General features: G+C 47.5%; 1 protein-coding gene across 3 annotated transcripts in view; it reads right to left on the bottom strand.

The window, feature by feature from the left end:
• LOC102485510 (glucosaminyl (N-acetyl) transferase 2 (I blood group)) overlaps positions 1 to 21082 on the bottom strand; it is a 78720-nt gene that overhangs the window by 28743 nt on the left and 28895 nt on the right. Inside the window, exon 1 of one of the 3 annotated variants that reach the window (XM_006141209.3) lies at positions 1212 to 2582. The exons of the other annotated variants lie outside the window; for them this stretch is intronic. Coding sequence (XP_006141271.1) covers positions 1212 to 2205 — 994 coding nt within the window. The 5' untranslated portion in view covers positions 2206 to 2582. Of the gene's footprint in view, positions 1 to 1211; positions 2583 to 21082 lie in introns of those variants that run through there. 3 annotated transcript variants of the gene reach the window in all.

A 21082-nucleotide genomic window follows, 5' to 3' on the forward strand; every position in this document is an offset into this window, starting at 1 on the left:
AACTATAATTTCTTTTTTTTTTTTTTAAGAATAACTTGTTTTGTTTTATTTATTATTGTTATTTTTTAAGTTGCTATAGGACACATGCACTTACCAGGGAAAGACAGAGAGAGAGAGAAAGTGAGAAAGCAAGCCATCAGGCCCAGGTCTTGAACCATGGTAGGCCATGTGGGAGTGCCTTAACCTCCATGTTACCTACCAGCCCTGTGGAATTTCTAATAAAAATCTATGACTTAAAAACTGAGAATTCTCTGTGGATCAACTCCAGCTAGACTCTCTCTCCAACATATTCCAATTCATTGGTCTCTACCCTTTAAGGTAATAAAATACCAGACTAGATTAAATGAATAAAGGTGATTTGAAACTGGAGACTTTTCCAGACCTTAGACCAAAGATACTTAAGCTTGGGTGAAAATACCCAGAGAAGTTTTGAAGATTCTAAAAACAGTATTCCCCTCTACACCCCCACACACACACATGAGAGGTCCATGAACTCAGAGTAAACTGCATCAATGAAATAAAGCACCCTTCTGGAAAAAAACACCACCTGTTTCAATTCCCAAGTTCTACAGTGCTTCTTTAAAAATCAGTCTCCTGGGACCAGCAGTTGGCGTAATGGCTATGTTGCTGGACTCCCATGTAGACAACCACGGTTTGAGTCTCGGACCCGATGGGTTAAAACTCACGCCAGGCACGTGTGCGCGTGTGCCCAAGATCCTGAGAGGAGAACGGAGGAGAAGGGATTGCAGCATGGCCATCCTCCCTGGGGGGTGATTTCTCGCTTTCTGTCTCTCTGTCTCTCTCTGTCTGCCTGGCGAGTGCATGCGCCCTATGGCAAAAACCTCTCCAAAAAAAAAAAAATCAGTCTCCTTCTGTGATAGCTATGCTTAGCAAGGATTTTGACAAGTATTGGTTCAAAGGACTGAGCTACAGGTTGGCAGCTAGGTGACAAGCAATCAAAGCTAGCTGAACCAGAATGACTGTAGCCCAGAGCTTCCTAGATTACTGACTCTCACTGATAGGATGGCAGAGCCAGCACTGAACTATCACAAAAAGCAACCAAGCTAATAGTTTTCTACGTGTTTAGATTTTTCCCCCCAAATCATTTCAAATGAGTCAGTTCTCCGGAGGAGTAAATCTTAGACAACTTAATCTGTTGATGAAAGGGAAGAGGAATGGAGCCGGGAAGAGGAATGGAGCCGGGTACTGACCTGGAATCCTATTGAGTGTTACCCAGAAATGCTCATCAGGGCTATAGGTGTCTTTTGACCATTGCAGGAGATCAATGGCCCTTCTGTCATTGAAGACAAAGTTGACAAAGTCTCTGGTCAGGGCCACATAGGCAGTGCCAAAGTAGATAGTCAGCTGGTGTGGAGGTGGGGTTTTCAGAACGCGAGTATTTTTCACGAAAGAGCCCTGCTTGCTTCTGTGTTCGCGGTGGACATACTTAGTCCGTCCAACCGCATGGGCCGGGGGCAGCACCCCAGGGGTGATGTTTTTCCCTTTAAAGCCTTTCAGATGCTGAATTATTTCCTTGTTGGTTTTCAGGGGGAAGTCTTGGCCACAGGTGTTGAGGACGTACTTCCAGGGCACCCGGGAGGCCAAAAGATCTTTCAAACAGTTCAGGTCCGCCTGGAGCCTGGAGATGCCTGCATAGACCACAGACTCGATCTTGGAAGCCATGAAGGCATTTTGGAAGCAGCTCAGTAACTTCCACACGGACTCCTTCAACTCGGCCGAGGCTTTCTCATCCACATGCACACAGTACACATTCTGGGGCACATAGATGGCCCTGAAGAGCCTCTCAAAAGTATCGAAGTCTTTATGGATGACCATGACATATGCCAAAGGGAACGCAGCTTCTTCTTGCGACAGGGTGCTTGTGATGTAGTGATTTTGGATCAGGTAGTCCTTGCAAGGGACACTTTTCAACAGGGATGGCCGGCTCTTTCCCCACAAGAAAGATGACTTTCCTTCTAAGGCGTCGCTGCAGGCGTCTACCTGAAAATGCCTTTCACTGGAACCGTTCAACTTCTCATAGCTTGCTGGCAGGGCCAACTGGCTATTGTAAAAGACCAGCACAAAGACCACGCTGGACAGAGCGAAAGCAAAAACGTAATACCGCCAAAAGTTCATTCTTTTCACTTCCCTGGGGAAAGACTCTCTCTTCAGAGACTGAGAAATGATCAGTCCCTGAAAGCACATGGGTGAGAGGTGGGACCGACTTCTGTCTCCCGTCTGGAATTTCCACAGCTCCTCCCCAGCCAGGGCTCCTCTTTAATCCTTTATTCTCTGCATCGTTGTTGGCTCCATCCTCTTTGGGATGCTGGAGGGACACTGCTTGCTTTCCTTGCAAGCTCAGATCTGCAGTCCCGTCCAGTCTGCACACAGGCACCGCTCAGCCCTGCCCAGCCCAGCCTCGCGGAAGCTTCCTCATTTGCGTATGAAATACCAAGTGAAGGTTCTTAGGAAGCTTCCTCATTTGCGTATGAAATACTAAGCGAAGGTTCTTAGCAAATTACGCTGGGTAATGGCCCTGTCTCTTCCTACACCCCCAGGCTGCTCCTCCCATCTGACCTGTTGCCATTGGAGCTCCTGTCTTCTCACGCTTCCCCCATGCTTCTAGAAGAAGCAGCTCTGCTCCTGTCTTCTCACGCTTCCCCCATGCTTCCAGCAGCAGCAGCTCGCTCTCTTTTTTCTTGACTAATCCCACAAGTTGCTGGCAGTCCTCAGTCGCCACAGTGGGGCATTGCTCCTTGGTTTATTTATCTTTCTGGTCCTCCACCCCTCTTTTCATTCCAGGGTTATCTCCACCTCTGGGCACATACAGACACAGATAAAGAAAAATGCACGAGCTACAGGTCTGAGCAGATGACTATTCAAAGGCGAAGACATCTTCCGCGGTGAGGTTCGCTGGATGAAGTCAGCCTCACGCTGACCCTGTGATAATGACAAGCTATAGGGACAAGACTTGACCGATATGCCCTTGCCAGAATGAGATGCGGGCAGAAGGAAGGGAGGAATGACCTTCCCAGGGAGGGTTTGGTGCTATTGACACGAAATAAACACCCTTCCCTGGCAGACTGGGGAGAAAGGTGATAGCTGAGGTTCCCAGACAGCAAAAGCTGGCTCCCATTTCACACCGAGTTTCGGATCACTTGAGCCCATGACAGGCCTAAGTGAGTGACTAGCCGCTGGGGCTCTTTGAAAGTCTGGCGTCTTCAGGTTTTAGGTCATTTCATAGAACTCAAAGGCTCTTCATTCTCCTTCCTGCCCAACATACCCCCCTCCCACTTCCTTATTCTAGAAAAGAACAAAAGGGTGGCTGCAAAATTCCTGGAACCAACAGTCAGCGGAATTCTGGGGAACGAGAAACAGCAAGTCCGGTCACATTACAGAGGGGTTCTCATCGCTCACCTGCGTGGCTTCTGCAGTGAGCGCTGCGCAGAGGTGCAGCCAGGAAAGCGTCGGACTGGGGCAGCTCCAGGACCCCTCTGGGTGACAGTCACCGATTCAGCTAAAAGCAGACTGTGGCAGCCAGAGGTGCATGAGAAGTGGGCCCTGCTCTGGGCTCTCAGCTGCAGTCACCCACAGACCTACCTGCCTGGGCACGAAGTGGCAATGGAGCAGCTGTGATCTTGGGAAAATATTCGGGGGAACAATGCAGCCCTCTTCCCACCCTCCCTGCTCCACACCGCCTTTCACTTTGTATGGTTCTCTGTCCTGGTGAGCGTGAGCGGCTAAGAGACACGAGTGCGATGAATAGTGATTTGATTATGGATTTGGAGAGTTGCCCACGAGTTGGCATGATCTCTGCTCTCACCCAGCCCAACTGCTTTGTTTTACAGAGGAGGGAACTGAGGTCCAAAGTTACCAGGAAAGAAATCAGATCCTTAATTCTATAGCTCCCTAGTCCAGAGGCTAGATCCGGTCTATTGGCCTAAATCCCAGCTGGTCCTGGTGACAGGATACAATCACCTAACCTCTCTAACTAAGCACCAGCTTTTCCACTGCTTAAGTGGTCGGTAAGAGTGGCTCCTGTTTCACAAGGTGATTTATTTGTTTATTTATTTTTGAGAGATTTTTGCTATAGGGTGCATGCGCTCACCAGAGACAGAAAGCAAGAAATCACCCCCAGGGTGGACGGCCATGCCACAATCCCTTCTCCTCTATCCTCCTCTTGGAATTTTGGGCATGCATGCACACTTGACTTGAGTTCAGCTGCCAGGTCCAGGATTTGAACCGCAGAGAGCCAGTGGGAGTCCAGCACCTTAACCACTAGGCCACCTGCTGGCCCCTCCACGTGGTTATTAAGAAGATTACATGAGTTCATTCTTGTTTGGGGTTAGCAGGATAGAGCCAATAAGATGAGAGCAATCAGTGGACCCAGCCAATGACTGACCCACATGACTGAGACCAAATGTTATACACCTGGCAGAATGCAACTGCCAGGGCCTCTTGAGTCACTCTTTCTCTGTCCACTCAGGCCTGCACTCTCCTCTCAGGAGAAGAAAGAATTATGTATTTTATTTACTATTTATTTATATTTTTGAGAGACTTTTTGCTATAAGGTACATGTGCTTGCCACAGAGATAGAGAAAGACAGAAAGCAAGAAATCATCTCCCCAGGCGAGGATGAACATACTGTAATCCCTTCTCCATTCTCCCCTCGAGATTTTGTGCACACAGGCACACGTGCCCGGCGTGAGTTTTACGCCTCCAGGTCTGAGACTTGAACCATGGTCGACTACGTGGGAGCCCAACGATGTAATCACTATGCCACCTGCTGTTCCCAAGGGACAGGATTTTTTTTTTTCTTTTTTTGGAGAGGCTTTTTTTTTTTTTTCACTATAGGGTGCGTGCGCTAGCCAGCCAGACAGACAGAAAGTGAGAAATCACCCCCCAGGGGGGATGGTCACACTGCAATCCCTTCTCCTCCATTCTCCTCTCGGGATCTTGGGCACACACGTACACGGCGTGAGTTTTAAGCCACCGGGTCCAGGACGCGAACCACGGTGGACTACATGGGAGTCCAGCGACATAGCCATTACGCTAAGTGCTGGTTTCCCCAAGGGACAGGATTTTACATCCAATTGTTGCCAGAGATCTGTAACTTGAAGATCCCATCCTTTTTAACTTCTGAACGTTTTCAAATACATGGAAACAAAATAGTCTTAAAATAGATAAGCAGTGGTTTCTTCCAACTTCTCATTTTAATAGCCTTGTTAAATTCTTGACTTGTTTTCAGTTTACTCGGTCCACTCGGTTCTAGCTTCGTTCCCACAGAGCTTGTCATTTGCTTGAGTTTACACAGTTTATTAGGGCAGAGTGCTTGGATCAATCCCAAAAAGAAGAAATTTCTTCTGCTTTCCTAGAAATGTAAACTGGAACAAATTTGCCTCCAAGATATACTCTGTGTTTTATCTCATTGAAAACCATTTGTATTTGATTCTCCCACTGGTTAAAGTGGTTTTAAATTCACGTTTTATATTGATCAATTCATCCTTTTTGATGAGACACTTAAATTCTATACTATCTCCTCAAAAACAATGGAAAAATAGAAAAAAAATCTTGTTATAAATAAAGTAAGCCCAGTCTTTTTTTTTACATGCCAGAGAGACAGAGACAGGGAGAAAGAAAGTGAGAAATCACCCCTGGTGTGTGTGTAAAAATACCCTCCCGGGGGGGGGTATGGCCACACCACAATCCCTTCTCCTCCATTCTCCTCTTAGGATTTTGGACACACATGCACACACGCTCAATGTGAGTTTTAAGTTGCCGGGTCCAAGACTCAAACTACAACTATGTGAGAATCCAGCAATGTAATCATTACAGTACCTGCGGGCCCCAGTTGTCCCAATCTTGTTCTGCTTTTTTTTTTTTTTAAGAGAGGTTTATATGCTATAGGGTGTGTGTGCTCACCAGAAAGCCAGAGAGAGACAGAAAGATAGAAAGTGAGAAATCACCCCAAGGGGGATGGCCACACCTCAATCCTTTCTCCTCTATTCTCCTCTCAGGATCTTGGGCACACACATGCACCTGGCATGAGCTTAAGCCACCATGTCCGGGACTTGAACCACGATCGACTACATGGGAGTCCAGTGACATAGCCATTATGCCAACTGCTGGTCCCTTGGTCTACTTTCCCTGAAGCTCTCATGGCGATGTAGTTTTGACTGCTAGCCTTCCAAGACTGACCTACTTAACCAAGTGTTAAAGTCTGGTTAATGATTCCCCCCACACCCTTGCAAAGGTTCATGCTCTGGAATTCAGTCTTACTGGGCAATGACTGGATTGTAGTATTGGATGGTGGAAGCCCTGATCTCCTGATTGGATTAATGCTGTCTGACATGAGAACTGAGTGAGTTCCAGCTCTCATGAGAAGGGGTAGTTCCCAGGAGAGTGGATTGCTATAAAAGAGAGCTGCGAGGGGCCAGCAGGTGGCATGTTGGGTGAGGTGCTGGACTCCCACATGGCCATAGTTTGAGTCCCAGACCTGGAGGCTTGCTTTCTCACTTTCTCTCTCTCTCTCTCCTCTCTCACCATGTGCTCTATAGGAACTTAAAAAGTAATAACAAAAAATAAATAAATAATGCTACAATAAAAGAGAGAGTGAGAGCTTCCCATAGCTCTCACTGTCTCTGTATGTGTTCATCGATCTCTCAGGTTCTGGCAGCCATGTAGCAGGCTGGCCTGATGTCAGTCCTATGCCTTTGGACTTCCCAGTTACCCGAATCGTGAGTCAAATAAACACTATTTCTTTGTAATTCACCCAGTCTTGGGCCATCGTGTAGCATGGTGGTTAAGGCGGCTGGATTCCACATGGTCAATGGTGTGGTTCTAGTCCCAGACTTGGAAGCTTGAGAAACACACCGGGCAGTATGCATATGAGCCGTGAAGAAGAAATAGAGGAGAAGAAATTGCACTCCATGGGGGTTGCTTCTTTGCTTTCCATCTCCCTCTCTTTTTCTATGTTGCTTAAAAAAAAAAAAAATTGCCCAGTCTCAGGGATTTCTGTTAGTGGTGCAAGAACAGATAAAAACAGTAGTTTTTTTATAAAGATTTTTTTTAAATATAAGTTTATTTATTTATTTATTCATTTCAATTTGACCAGAGACAGAGAGAGTGGAGGTGTGAGGGGGAGTGAGAAAGCAAGCCACCAGGTCCAGGACTTGAACTGCGGTCTGCCACGTGGGAGTCCAGTGCCCTTAACCACCATGCCACCTGCCAGCCCCAAGACACTGAGTGATTTTGATGATCGTTTTTTTCTATGATCAGTGCCATTCCATGGAACATAAATCTTTCGGGCACTAACTCGCCATCCTGACCTGCCTCAGGCATGGGAAGGTAAACAAGAATAGGATGAGGGATGCTTAAGTGACCAACTAGCCCATGTGCCCTGGACTGAGGGATTTCCCAGAACAGGGATTTTCAGAACTAAATTTTCAGTGTCCAGTAAGTCCTGGGCAAACCCGAAAATAACTGGTCACCTTAGTTACTATTATTTCTCCCCATTCCTCACTTGAAAAATAACTTTTTTTTTTTGAGAGGTTTTCGCTATAGGGCGCGTGCGCTCGCCAGACAGACAGAGAGAGACATAGAGATAGAAAGCGAGAAATCACCCCCCAGGGGGGATGGTCACACCGCAATCCCTTCTCCTCCATTCTCCTCTCGGGATCTTGGGCACTCACGCACACGTGCCCGGCGTGAGTTTTAAGCCACCGGGTCCGGGACGTGAACCGCGGTCGACTACATGGGAATCCAGCGACATAGCCATTACGCTAACTGCTGGTTCCCGAAAAATAACTCTTGAAAGGTATTAATGATTAGAAAATGTTCAGTAATTGAATGGCGTGGAAAGAAAAAAAAAGTTCAAGTCATTGATCTAAGGGTGAGGAAGGAAGCATACAAGGCATCACAAAGTTTATAGTGTGTAAAAACCCTATGTGATCCTCTTACATTTCTGCAAACCCCCAAAGCATAGGGACAACATTTACATGATTAATATTATGGGCTGGCCACACAGGGAACTCCAAGGAGGGCATTTCAATTTTACTAACAACACAGATGTTTCCCAAAGGATGGAAGGTTTTAGTAACAACCTAAATAATGAGAGACCCAGAAGAGACCATTGCTAATACTGTGTTTCTGGGGACCAGCAGTTGGCATAAGGGCTATGTTGCTGGACTCCCATGTAGTTGACCGCAGTTTGAGTCCCGGAACCAGTGGCTTAAACTCACGCATGTGCATGCATGCACGCCCAAGATCCTGAGAGAAGAATGGAGAAGATTGTGGCACGGCCATCCCCCCTGGGGAGTGATTTCTTGCTTTCTGTCTCTCTTTCTGGAGAGCACATATGTCCTGTAGCAAAAACCTCTTCCCCCCATCCCCCAAAGAAAGAAAGAAAGAAAAGGACAAGGAAAATATGAGACCTCAGGAATGGAAATGCTTATGGTAAGACTGATAACAATCAGGCAGTGAGGCTAGAAAACGAACCATCATTTCACGCAGGGGGGTCTGCCATTTGATCTTTCTGGCTCACAACTTCCAAGTGTGGACAACTTCAGGACTGGACCTAGGTGCTCTCGAAAGCCCCTTTCGGCTCCAAATGCAGTCGTTATTCTAGACTCAGCATAGAAGAAAGAGGAAACTGTCTTCACAGGAAAACTACTTGGAGGGTTGGTTTAGACTGAGTCACTGCTGAGGGAAGCCCAAGAGGTAGTAAGATCATAGACCAGAGATAAATGAAGAAAGCCAAGAAGTGGAGCGGAAGCCACTTAGCTCAGACAGACCGGCCTGGGAGAAGAGAAACCAGACGAAGACGTGTTGAACCTCTCTGGGAGATGGCTGGCACCTCGCAAGGACTGTGGGTCTCTGGGAAGGTGGTTTCCACGTGGGATACGAAACAGGAGGAGTCCCTGGCAGGAGGGCCTTCTTTCTGTAGACCCTGAGAGCTCAACGAAGGGGCTCAGAACTGGCTCAAGAACAGAATTACGGATTTTCAGTGGAGGAAGAATGATGCAAGGATTGAACTAAGGAATGAGATGGCTAAAGAGAAAATGAAACAGGAACCATCTAGAACAAGAGGATTGAGCATGGCATGAAGCTAAATCACTAGGATCTGAGTAATCTGTTACCTCAGTGGAGACTGCAGTTGATGCTGCGATGTTTTCACGGTTAAGTTCTGACCTTTTGAATCTGGCTGAAGAGAAAGATTATGGGGAATGCATGTCATGAAGTACAGAGCTCAAGGCAAAGGCTTTGTGTTGTTTTTTGTTTTAGAAAGATTTTTTTTTTTTTTTTTTTTGCTATACGGCACATGCACCTGCCGGAGAGAGTGACAGGAAGCAAGAAATACCCCTCCCGGGGTGGAGGGGACTGGTCATGCTGCAATCCCTTCTCCTCCATACTCCTCTTGGGATTTGGGGCGTTCATGTGCATGTGCCAAGTGTGAGTTTTAAGCTGCCAGGTCTGGGACTCAAACCACAGTCAACTATATGGGAGTCCAGTCAGTAACCATTACACCGTCTACTGGTCTAAGGCAAAGGCTTTGAAAGTACACCTTCCCTCCAGCTCTTCTCTGCACACATAACACTGGGAGGGGAAAGTGGCATCTTCTGTGACCCAGAGGCTTTGTCCCAAAGCATCTTCAGGAAATGCCGTGTGCTATGGAAGTTGGTGGGTGAGACAAAGGCAAGTGAGCGCATCTAGCATGGGGACAGCACATTCAGAAATACCAAGTGAGGAGAGCCATATTTTTTCCAGAGGAAAAAAAAAAAATTAGAGGGACCAGTAGTAGTTGGCATAATGGCTATGTTGCTGGACTCCCACATAGTCAACAGCGGTTCGAGTCCTGGACCCGGTGGCTTAAACTCACACCAGGTGCGTGTGTGTGCCCAAGAACCCGAGAGGAGAATGGAGGAGAAGGGATTGCAGTGTGGCCATCCCCCCCTGGGGGGGGTTGATTTCTTGCTTTCTGTCTCTCTCTTTCTGTCTCTCTCTGTCTGGCAAATGTACGCGCCCTATAGCAAAAACCTCTCCAAAAAAAAAAAAAAAAATCACTGGAAATCTTAGCAGGGTCATTTAATTCACCAAATGATAGGTTAATCCCACCCAAAAAAGCAGCATTATAAAAATCTAGACCTGGGCCAACTGGTAGTGTGGTGCTTAAATGAAGGCCGCTGAATTCCACAGAACTGTGGTTGGAGTCCTGGACCCGGAGGCTTGAAAGGCACTCCAGGCTCATGTGCGTGTGTGACCAAAAATCCTGGGAGGAAAACGGAGAAGGGACTCCAGCAGAGTGAGACAGAGAGACAGAAGGCGAGAAATCACTCCCCAGGGAGGATGGCCATACCACAATCTCTTCTCCATTTATTCTCTAGGGATTTTGGGCATGCACACACACGCGCCCAGGGTGAGTTTTAACTGTAAACTAAAGCTTTCTTTTAAAATTTATTTATTTACTGCTTCCACGAGAAACACAGAGAGAGAGAGATGGGTATTCCCTCCAGGGTCTCAACTCCCCCCACAACTCTCGGCCCAGTGGGTCACAGGCATGTGCACCTCCAGAGTGCCCAGGAAAGCCTCAGGACACGATCCTGGGACCTTGCCACGTGACACTCATGCGATCCTCATGCGACTCCAACGTGACACCCATGTGACGATCACGTGACACCCATGTGACCCCCCACGACACCCACGTGACCCCTGCATGGCGCCCACATGATCCCCACATGACTCCAACGTGACACCCATGTGACAATCACGTGATTCCCACTTGACCCCCACATGACCACCATGTGACCACTGCGGGATGCCCACGTGACCCCTGCATGGCGCCCACATGATCCCCATGTGACCACCGTCTGACGCCCATGTGACTGCTGCGTGACCTCCCCCCACATGATGCCCATGTGCCGATCACATGATGCTCACATGATGCCCATGTGCCCGAGATCCTGAGAGGAGGATGGAGGAGAAGGGATTGCAGCAAGGACATTCCCTCTGGGGACTGATTTCTCGCTGTCTCTCTGTCTCTAGCAAAAAAAACAAAAAAAAAAAAAAAAAAAAAAAAAACGACCCAGCTGCCTTTCTCTCTCTCTCTCATATACATACATGGAGAAAATAAACTTGAAACAAATCTTTTAGAAAAGAGTGATGCTATATGTTAGATAGTGGACAGCAGACAAAACGCTGGATTCAGAGTACAAAGATATGAACTTGCCCCCCCCCCCCCCCCCCCCGTGTGTGGGGGTTGAGGTGGCTGAATCCCACACGGCCAACAACGCAACTCAAGTCTCAGACCCGGTGGCTTGAATAATATCCTGGGTATGTGTGTGCTAAAAATCCTGAGAGGAGAGAGAAACAGAGAAGGAATTGCAGTATACCCATTCCCCTTTAGGGCTGCTAATTTCTCTCTCTTGCTTTCTCTTTCTCTCTCTCTCTCTCTCTCTCTCTCCTGCAAGCACACACAGCCTTTGGCAGAAAAATAATTAGTACCCTGGCTTTGCCATCATTAGCAGTTCAATAAACTCAGTAAGTACTTCAGAGTAGCTACAGTTACATCCTACGTGGACACTATGTTGCACAGTCCGTGGTCCTGCATCGCCCATCAGTAACCCCATGAGCAGTGCAGGATCAGGTCTCGTCATCTCCTCACCCTCACCCCTAAGGGCCTGCACAGCGTGGATGCTGCCCCCCTGCACAGCGTGGACACTGCCCCCCTGCACAGCGTGGATGCTGCTCCCCTGCACAGCGTGGACGCTGCCCCCCTGCACAGCGTGAATGTTGCTCCCCTGCACAGCATGGACACTGCTCCCCTGCACAGCGTGGACGCTGCCCCCCTCATTGCCAGGTCCAGCCCTCACCCTCACTCTGTCACTCAGCCACTGCTGCTTTTCTGGCTCCTGAACACACCAGACTTTTGCCCAACCCCAGACCTCTGTGGTCCCTATTTCCTCTTTCCTGGCATGTGGCTGGCTTGCTGTCATCTGGGGGTGCCGTTCATGTGTTGCCTTTGTCAAAAAGCCTTCTCGGACCTCCCTTAACTAAAGCAGGTCTCCTCCTGCATCCACTTGTCTATTTCCTGCATGCTATTTATAATTATCTCGAGAGATTTTGCTTATCTGTCTACTTTTTATCATCTGTCTCCCCTTCTAGAGGATATACTCCATAAAGTAGAGCTCTTATTTATTTATTAGAGATTTTTTTTGCCTAAGGGTATGTGCTCTTGCAGAGAGAGAGAGAGACAGAGACAGTGAGAGGGAAAGCGAGAAATCACTCCCTACCCCACAAGGGAGGATGGCCATGCCACAATCCCTCCTCCTCCAACCTCCTCTCTGGATTTTGGGCACATACGCACACAGGCCCGACATGCGTTTTAAGCCTTCAGGTCCAGGACTCGAACTGCGGTCAACTTCATGGGAGTCCAGCATGTACCCATTATACCATCTGCTCGTCCCATGAAAAAGGACTTCTTATTGCCAGGAGGACCAGTTGTCAAAACCGAGGAGGCCTGAAGCTGCTTCTGGACAGCTCTGCTACGGAATGGGGGATTCTGCAGAGGGAGGCCAGCAGGAGGCAGAGAGGGAGGGAGGGTGGCCAACTAGTCCTGGTTTGCCTGGGACTTTCTTAGTTCCTGCCTTAAAGGTCCCATGTCCAAGATGACCCCACGCCAGGCCTGGGCAAACAGGGACAATTGGTCACGCCGTAGAGAGACGGCTGTGCTGGCAAGCGACCCGAATACATTGTTTCAGCCCTTGATCTGGGTGACTTGGAGCCCCTTGGTGTTCCCTGTTACATGTCCTGGTCACTTCTGGTTTTTGTTTGAGCTATTTTGAGTTGATTTTGTGCCACTTTTTAGTCAAGAGTCATAACACTGCCCCGAAGAATGTGCCTATATAAATAAAAGTCACAATATAAAAAGCGGAATAAATCAAAGTAGGAAATGCACTATTTTTAGAATGAAAAAAAAAAATGAGGAAATGGGATCACGTGGCCCCTTCTGAGGATGAGACACTTTATTTCGCAAAGGGACTGTGAAAACTATATATATGCAAAAAGAGGAAGAGAGGCCAAGAAAACATTCTTACGGAAGAAAAACACCATGGCATGAGAAAGGTCAGTCATGCAACGAGCAAAGACTCCAAAGAACACATCTGACACATGAGGGGAAAAGTAGCTGAAGCGGGAGCCAGCAGGTGGCGTGGTGGTTAGGGTGCTGGACTCTCATGTGGCTGCCCACAGTTCAAGTCCCGGGCCTGGTGGCAAGCTTTCTCCCTTTCTCTCTCTCTCTCTGGTGAGCACACATGCACTACAGCGAACTTTAAAATAAATAAGTAATAATAATGATAATGAAAAGTGGGACCAGCAGTTAGTATAATGGCTATGTCACTGGGCTCCCATGTAGTTGACCGCGGTTCAAGTCCCGGACCCCGTGGCTTAAACTCACGCCAGGCGCGTGTGCGTGCGTGCCCAAGATCCCGAGAGGAGAATGGAGGAGAAGGGATTGCGGCGTGGCCATCCCCCCTGGGGGGTGATTTCTCGCTTTCTGTCTCTGTCTCTCTGGCGAACGCACGCGCCCTACAGCACAAACCTCTAAAACAATAATAATAATAAGTAGCTGAAGTGGAAGGATGTGGCAGCTTTGCCTGCTCCTTAGACAGCGACCTGCCCTGAAGGGGGACAAGGAGACAATCCAGCCACAGGAATGGACTGCGAAAAATCCAGACCAGCTTCAGCAGAAGCTGAATAATTTCACAAAAGGCAAAGAAAAATCGAATTGGGGGTGCTTGCCTGTGGTTCAGGGGTAAAACGCAGTATTCTGACAGGCAGCCCCCCATGGAAGGGTCCCCAGTTCAGGTCCGCAGTCCTTCCTGAGTATGCGGGGCTACGTGACCTCAGGCTGGCTGAGGCTGCGGGTGGAGCAGGTAGCTGGGGCCCTAGTGGTGGTGCTGTCCCTCTGTCTCTCTCCCACTCACTCATGGGAGAAATGAATAAATCTAAATAACTCTGCTGTGGGGTAGCTGGGCAGGTGAACATGCTAGACGAACCAAAGAGTATTTCTTCCTTATATATATTTTTTTTTTCTGAACCAAATGTCCCACCAATTTTATTGAATATCTTCTTCCCTTGCAAAAAAAAACAACTGTCAACAAAGGTGACACTAACCTCAAGGTGTTTATGGTCTTCATAATAAAACAAACGGTGAAGCTTAGGACTAAATTGCTTGACCCTTCCTCTTCTTATCTCCTCCCAGCGCTGAACGCGTCTCTCAGCGGCCAGCGCTCTTGGCTCCGCAGCTGCGCTCAGTACGTTCTAGCTGCAGCACCCTTCTGAGGCCTTTAGATTCTTGTAGAAGGCACCTGCTGTTTCCTGTTATAACGCCGCCTTCTCTGGGCAGGGAGTCCTTGCCCTTTTTTGTACTATGACATTTTTATTTATTTATTTTTTTAGTTTTAAAAAAATGTTTTTTAGAATTATTTATTTATTTACTTACTTACTTATTTAAATTTGACCAGAAACAGAGCGAGAGAAAGTGAGAAAGCAATGCACCAGGTCCGGGACCCAAATCGCAGTCAGCCACGTGGGAGTCCAGTGCCCTTAACCACTATGCCACTTGCCGGCCCCTACTATGCCACTTTGTGAGTCTGGTGCTTGCCACCCTTCTTTTTATTTTAATGAATTAATTCATTCTTTATTTTAATATATCTATTAAAAAAATTTTTTTTGCTATCCTTCTTACAGAAAGTCTGGAGGGTTTTAGGAATGTCCACCATGTTTGCCCGAAAAGGTATTTTTTCTAAATGCCAGAGGGCAGGTGTGATCACCAGGGAGAAACGGGGAGAGGGTTGGGGGCATGGAGAAAGCATCGCCTCCAGTGGGGCACGGTCATGCTGTGATTCCTCATCCTCCATTTCTGCATCCTGTCAGGATCTGGGGCACATACACAAGAGCCCAAACTGCTAGGGCTGGGATTTGAACCATGTGGTCAACCCTATGGGATCTCACTCCCTTAACCATGAGTGTTTTTCTTTTTCTTTCTTTCTTTCTTTCTTTCTTTCTTTCTTTCTTTCTTTTTTCAATTTCAGTTTGCTATTGAGCCTGTGTGCTTGCCAGAGAGAGACCAGAGGGAGAGAGAGAGAAAAAGAGAGGAAGAGAGGAAGAGAGGAAGAGAGGAAGAGAGGAAGAGAGGAAGAGAGGAAGAGAGGAAGAGAGAAAGAAAGAAAGAAAGAAAGAAAGAAAGAAAGAAAGAAAGAAAGAAAGAAAGAAAGAAAGAAAGAAAGAAAGAGAAAGAAAGAAATCACATCCCAAGGGGATGGCCACACCAACATCCCTTTTCCTCCATTCTCCTCTAAGGATTTCGGGCACACACAAACACATGTACCCAGCGTGATTTTCAAGTCGGTCTGGGACCAGAACTGCACAGTGGGCCATGTAGAGTCCACCTGCCTTAACCACACCACCTGGCCGGCCCAAACAAAGAGTGTTTGTTAAGGTGACATATAGCAATAATTCCAAACCTCCAAGAAGTTAGAAAAGATGAGGGGCCCCACCAGTCCTGGAAACGACTGCTCTCAGAGCCTGACACTCTGTAGAAAATGTGATCCTGGAGGGCTTCCTTTGAGAATGGAGCCAGATGAGTGAGCTATACAGAACGACATGACAACCATCCTGCCTGCTTCTCCTGACAAACAGTGTGAGACTGGGGACCCCAACGACCTCTTTCTGGCCCTTTCTTACACTATCTTTCCTTTAAAAAAATTTTTTTTATCCAACTTTATTATTATCAGTATTCAATCTGACTAGAGACAGACACAGAAAGTGAGAAAGCTTCCGGGTCTCGGACTCGAACCATGGTCAACCATGTGGGAATCCAGCACCTCAACCACCATGCTGCCTGCTGACCCCTCCTTGCACCATTTCTAACACAGTATGGAGCCCAGTGGTTGAAAATGGAGAAAGAAGTTGCTCTCTTAGGACCAGCAGATGGTGGAACACATCCACATGGTCAACCACGGTTCGAGTCCGAGACCCGGGCTTAACAACTGACGCCAGGTACGTGTGTGTGCACGCCCAAAAGCCAGAGAGGAGATGGAGAAGGGATTGCGGCGTGACCATCCCCCCTGGGGGGTGATTTCTCGCTTTCTGTCTCTATGTCTCTCTCTGTCTGTCTGGCGAGCGCACGCGCCCTACAGTGAAAATCTCTAAAAAAAAAAAATAAATAAAAGAAGAGAAAACCAAGAAAGAAGTTATTCTCTCAATAGAAAGACAACCTGGAAAAAAAGCAACGGGAAGCTATGTGATTTAGTTCTACCCCTGGGAGTGTCCTTTCTGCTCGGCTGCACTAATTCTCAACAATTTTCACTTTGTTTTCTGACGCCGTCAAATTCTAGGGTGCTAACCATGTCCTTGGTCACATTACTCCTGGGGTGTTTTGGGAAACTGGTAAGCTTGCACAAGGGCTTTCTAGCACTTTTTTTTTTTAATAAAAGAATTATTTATTTTATTTATTATTATCACTGAAATCACCCTCAGGGAGGATGGCCATGCAACAATCCCTCCTCCTCCATTCTCCTCTTGGGATCTTGGGCACCTATGCACACGGGCTCGATGGGAGTTTTAAGCTGCTGGGTCCAGGATTCAAACTGCAGTCGCCTACGTGGGAATCCAGCAACATAACCATTACACCATCGGCTGGTCCCCTCACACACACTCTTAACAGAGGAGAAAGGGTAACCTTGAGGGAAGAAACAAACACCCTGCACGTGACGTGTGCAAAAGATAGGTTTCTGCTGTGTTTACAGAACTTTTTCCCTTACAACGTGACATTGAAAATAGAAGAGCTGCTTATGAGTAAAGGCCTTCTGGTACTAAAGAACCGAATTCACACCCCAAATCTTAAATCACAAAGAACGCTCAAGCGTAAAACCACGGGAGTTACTCGAGCGCGTGATTGGATTTTACGTCCCAGGCTGGAGCTCTTGATGGTCTGTTTTCTTTAATTCACTTGTAACTTGGGCAGTCCTCAACTACAAGCAAGATATCCTTTCAACCTCCCTGACCAAGGGTCTTGCCCAGAGTCTGAGGAAGGAAGGAGGCAAAACCTGTTATCCTGAAAGGCTTCCCTTGCACGACCAGCCAAGTGGACCACAGAAGTGGGCCCCATGCCCCTTCTCTCGGGGTGCTCTGCAGAAATCTCGCCTCCAATTCCTGCAGGGGCAGGGCAGGGTCCAAGCTCACCCACATCTCCGCCTTTCTCTCAAGAGTCCCAGGAGCTGAGTGTGAGGTCTTTATGTGGATCTGGGCATTGTGTCTTCTGCAAAGAAAAGCATGTGTAGGGGGACCAGCAGTTAGTTGGTATAATGGCTGTGTCACTGGACTCCCATCGAGTCGACTGAGGTTTGAATCCTGGACCCGGTGGCTTAAACTCACACTGGGCATGTGTGCAAGGGTGCCCAAGAGAAGGGAGGAGAAGGGACTGCAGTGTGGCCATCCCCCTGGGGGGGGGGGTATTTCTCACTGAAAAAAGAAAAGAAAAAAAAAGAAAGAAAAACACGTGTAGGAATGAAGGGGGTCAGGGGGAGCAGCAGATGGTGTAGTGATTTTGTCGCTGGACTCCTACATGGCCAACCATGGTTTGAGTCCCGGACCTGGTGGGTTGAAAATTCACGTCGGGCATGTGTGTGTGTGTGTGTGTGTGTGTGTGTGTGTGTGCATACCCAAGATCCTGGGAGGAGAATGGAGAGAGGGGATTGCGGGGTGGCCATCTCTCCGGGAAAAGGGTGATTTCTCACTTTCCCTCTCACTGTCTCTGTCTCTCTCCAGTGAGTGCACGTACTTTATGTCAAAAAACTATTTAAAAAACAACAAAAAAGTAGGATTGAAAGGGTCTTCCTATGTGGGTCCTTCTTTGTTTTCTTTAATAGGCTACAGGGTGTATGTACTTGCCAGAGATAATGAGACAGAGAACGGGAGAGACAGTGAGAAATCGCCCCCTTGGGGGGGATGGCCACATGGCTATCCCCCCTCGTCCCGTCTTCTCTTGGGATTTTGGGGACATGCACACACACGTGCCCAGCGTGTCTTTCAAGCTGTCAGGTCCAGGACTTGAACTCCGCATTGGCCCCATGGGACACAGCTGCCTTAACCACCATGCGGCTGGCTGGCCCATGGGTCCCACATTTTGTACCTAGTGAGGACCTGCATCCCCATGACTTACACAGGGTCATGCTTTTGCTGAGAGAAGGTAAAGACCAGCATTGTCACCCACACATCCACAACGAGAAAGACTTTTTCTACTGTGCTTCTCTAGATAGGATGCTTTTCTCTTTTTAAAAGTTTATCTCTTTCTTCCATGAGTGAGAGAGACAGACAGAGAAAGTGAGGCAGCACCCACGTGGAGTTTTGATACCATAATCTAACCCCAGCCTCAAGCCAGCCGGGATCATGGACAGGCGCAAGCCTGGTATAACCACAGAGGTCTCTGGACTTGAACCCAGAAACTTCCCATGTGGATTGGCCTTTAAGAGGCTGTACCACCCTCAGGCCGCTAGGTATCATTCTTTTTTTTTTTTTTTTTAAGAATTATTTTTATTTTTAACTTTATTTATTTATTTTAATTTGACTAGAAAGGGACAAAGAGAGGGAAAGTGAGAAAACAAGCCACCAGGCCCAGAACTCAAACCGCGGTTGGCCATGTGGCCAGCACCCTCAACCACCACGCCACCTGCTGGCCTTCGCATCATTCTTAGTCTCCCACCTTATCTATTTGATCAGGGCAGGAAAGAGGAGGGGCATTAAGAAAAAGAGGGAGGTTCTTTTTCTTTCTTAAAGAGATTTTTTGCTATAGGGCACAGCTGACCAGAGAGATAGAAAGAGAGAGATTGAGAAATCACCCTTAAGTGGAGCTGGCCACCTACAATCCCTTTTCCTCCATTCTCCTCTCAGGATTTGGGTAGGCACTCACATGTACCTGGTGTGAGTTTTAAGCCACCAGGTCCAGGACTTGAACCACACTCGACTATGTGGAAGTCTAGCGACATAACCATTATGCCATCTGCTGGACTCAAGGGGGGCAGGGAGTTGTTTTCTCCCTTGACTTTCTGATACTGATTTGACACGAATAAGACTGACCATCCCTTTGGCAAAGTAACCACAGACCTTTAACACAGTCCAAAATCCATGTTCTTCTCCTCTATTTTTTCTTTCTTTCTTTCTTTTTTTTTTTTTTAACAAAAGCAACAATCCATACTTTTGCTGAGTTAGAAAACACCTTCATCTCAGTGTACTTACAGAACCACACGGTGAGGTCTACATTTTTTATGACTTTTAAAGGAACAGGGCAAATAGAAAGTGAATAAATATTTAAGTAAGAAAATCAGCCTCTAAGTACTTAATGCTTCCAAACGACATGCCACTGATGGGAACAACAGATCAAAGGTGGAAAGATGGTAGCCGCAGGGAGAGAGGTTAGGAAAACGAACACACAGTGCCTGAGCGAGCGATCACCGGGCACGTCACCCCGGGACGCAGAGACCAAACACGGCATTTTCCAGAGAATGCTGGCTTGTTTTCCGCTCAGCAGGCCCTGCCCTGCAGCCTGAGAGCACCTACCAGCATTCCCACTTGGCAGTGCCCCAACTACCAGAACAATGATTGCTTTTCTCTTGCCATAATAATGCTGTCTAGTTCATCAGAGATCCATTTTGTATTTTCATTGAGTCTGAAGCCCAGTTTCCTTCAGAAGAAATCCTACCATGTTTTGTGTATTTTTAAGAAACAATTCATCTAGTGAATTAATAAAGGTAGAAAAGGCTTGATGAGAAAGAAAGGCATTTTCTTCTAGAAGCACATTATGTGTTTTAAGCAAAATGTTTAAAAAACAAAAAAAACCCAAAAAGCAACCACAACTTGGGGGCTGGCCTTGTAGCCTAGTGTTTAAGGGAGCCAGAGTCCACATGGCCACCTGCAATTTGAATCCCAGCCCCGGCAGCCTGGAAAACATGCTGATGCATGTGTGTGTGTTCAGAATCCCAAGAGGAGGGAGGAGAAGAGCGGAAGGAATTGCGGTGTGACCACGCCCTTTTTGGGGTGCCTATTCCCCCTCCATCTCTGGCATGTACACATGCCCTTTGTGGATTAAAAAAAAAAAAATCTTCCACGTATATTATAGCACATGCATGTCTCTGAGTATTTTGCAGTTCACGGGGTCTTAGCGAGGCATTTGCGACACTGTAGTGAAACCGCATGCTTTACCATTCATTCGTTCACTCACTCATTATTTTATCTAATATGTATTTACCGAGCATTTATTGTGTGGTCTAAGAACTGAGGAAACAGAAGTTAACAAGATAGAAAATGATCTGAGAGACTGGGGGATGGGGTAGTGGTTGCATTGCTGGACTCCCACGTAGTCGACCGTGGTTCGAGTCCCGGACCTGCCAACTTACAACTTATGCCAGGTGTGTATGTATATGTGCCCAAGATCCCGAGAGGCGAATGCAAGAGAAGGGATTGCAGCGTGGCATGCTCCCTGGGGATGATTTCTTGCTTTCTGTCTTCCTGTCTCTCCAGCAAGTACACACATCCTATCGCAAAAATCTCTCAAAAAGAAAAAAAAAAAAAAAAGAAAATGACCTGACTCCACAAGGCTAATGCAGGGGAAGCCAAGAATAAACCCATGCAAATGAGTAATTATGGTAATTCCAGATGGAGATCAGATCTGTGAAGGGAAAACAGGTAATGTGCTGGTGACTGGCCAGAGCGGGGCGACCAGAGCTGCCAACATCTGGGAACTGAGATCTGCCGGAGGAGAGGAGCCTGTGCAGGTCTGAGACCGGAGGACAGCCAAGCCCAGGGTGCTGGGCTACAGCAAGTTCGACAGATTTGATGGACGCAAAAGGACAGGACAAACTGCAAAGCACAGGAAGGCATTATTTGGTGGTGCTGGAACACTTGAACAACTACATAAAGAACCTCGTGTTGGGGGCCGGCAGGTGGCATGATAGTTAAGGTGCTGGACTCCCACATGGCTGACTGTGGTTCGAGTCCTGGACCTGGTGGCTTGCTTTCTCACTTTCCC

This window comes from Tupaia chinensis, unplaced genomic scaffold (assembly GCF_000334495.1).
Source record: "Tupaia chinensis unplaced genomic scaffold, TupChi_1.0 Scaffold000048_1, whole genome shotgun sequence".
Taxonomy (NCBI): Eukaryota; Metazoa; Chordata; class Mammalia; order Scandentia; family Tupaiidae; genus Tupaia; species Tupaia belangeri.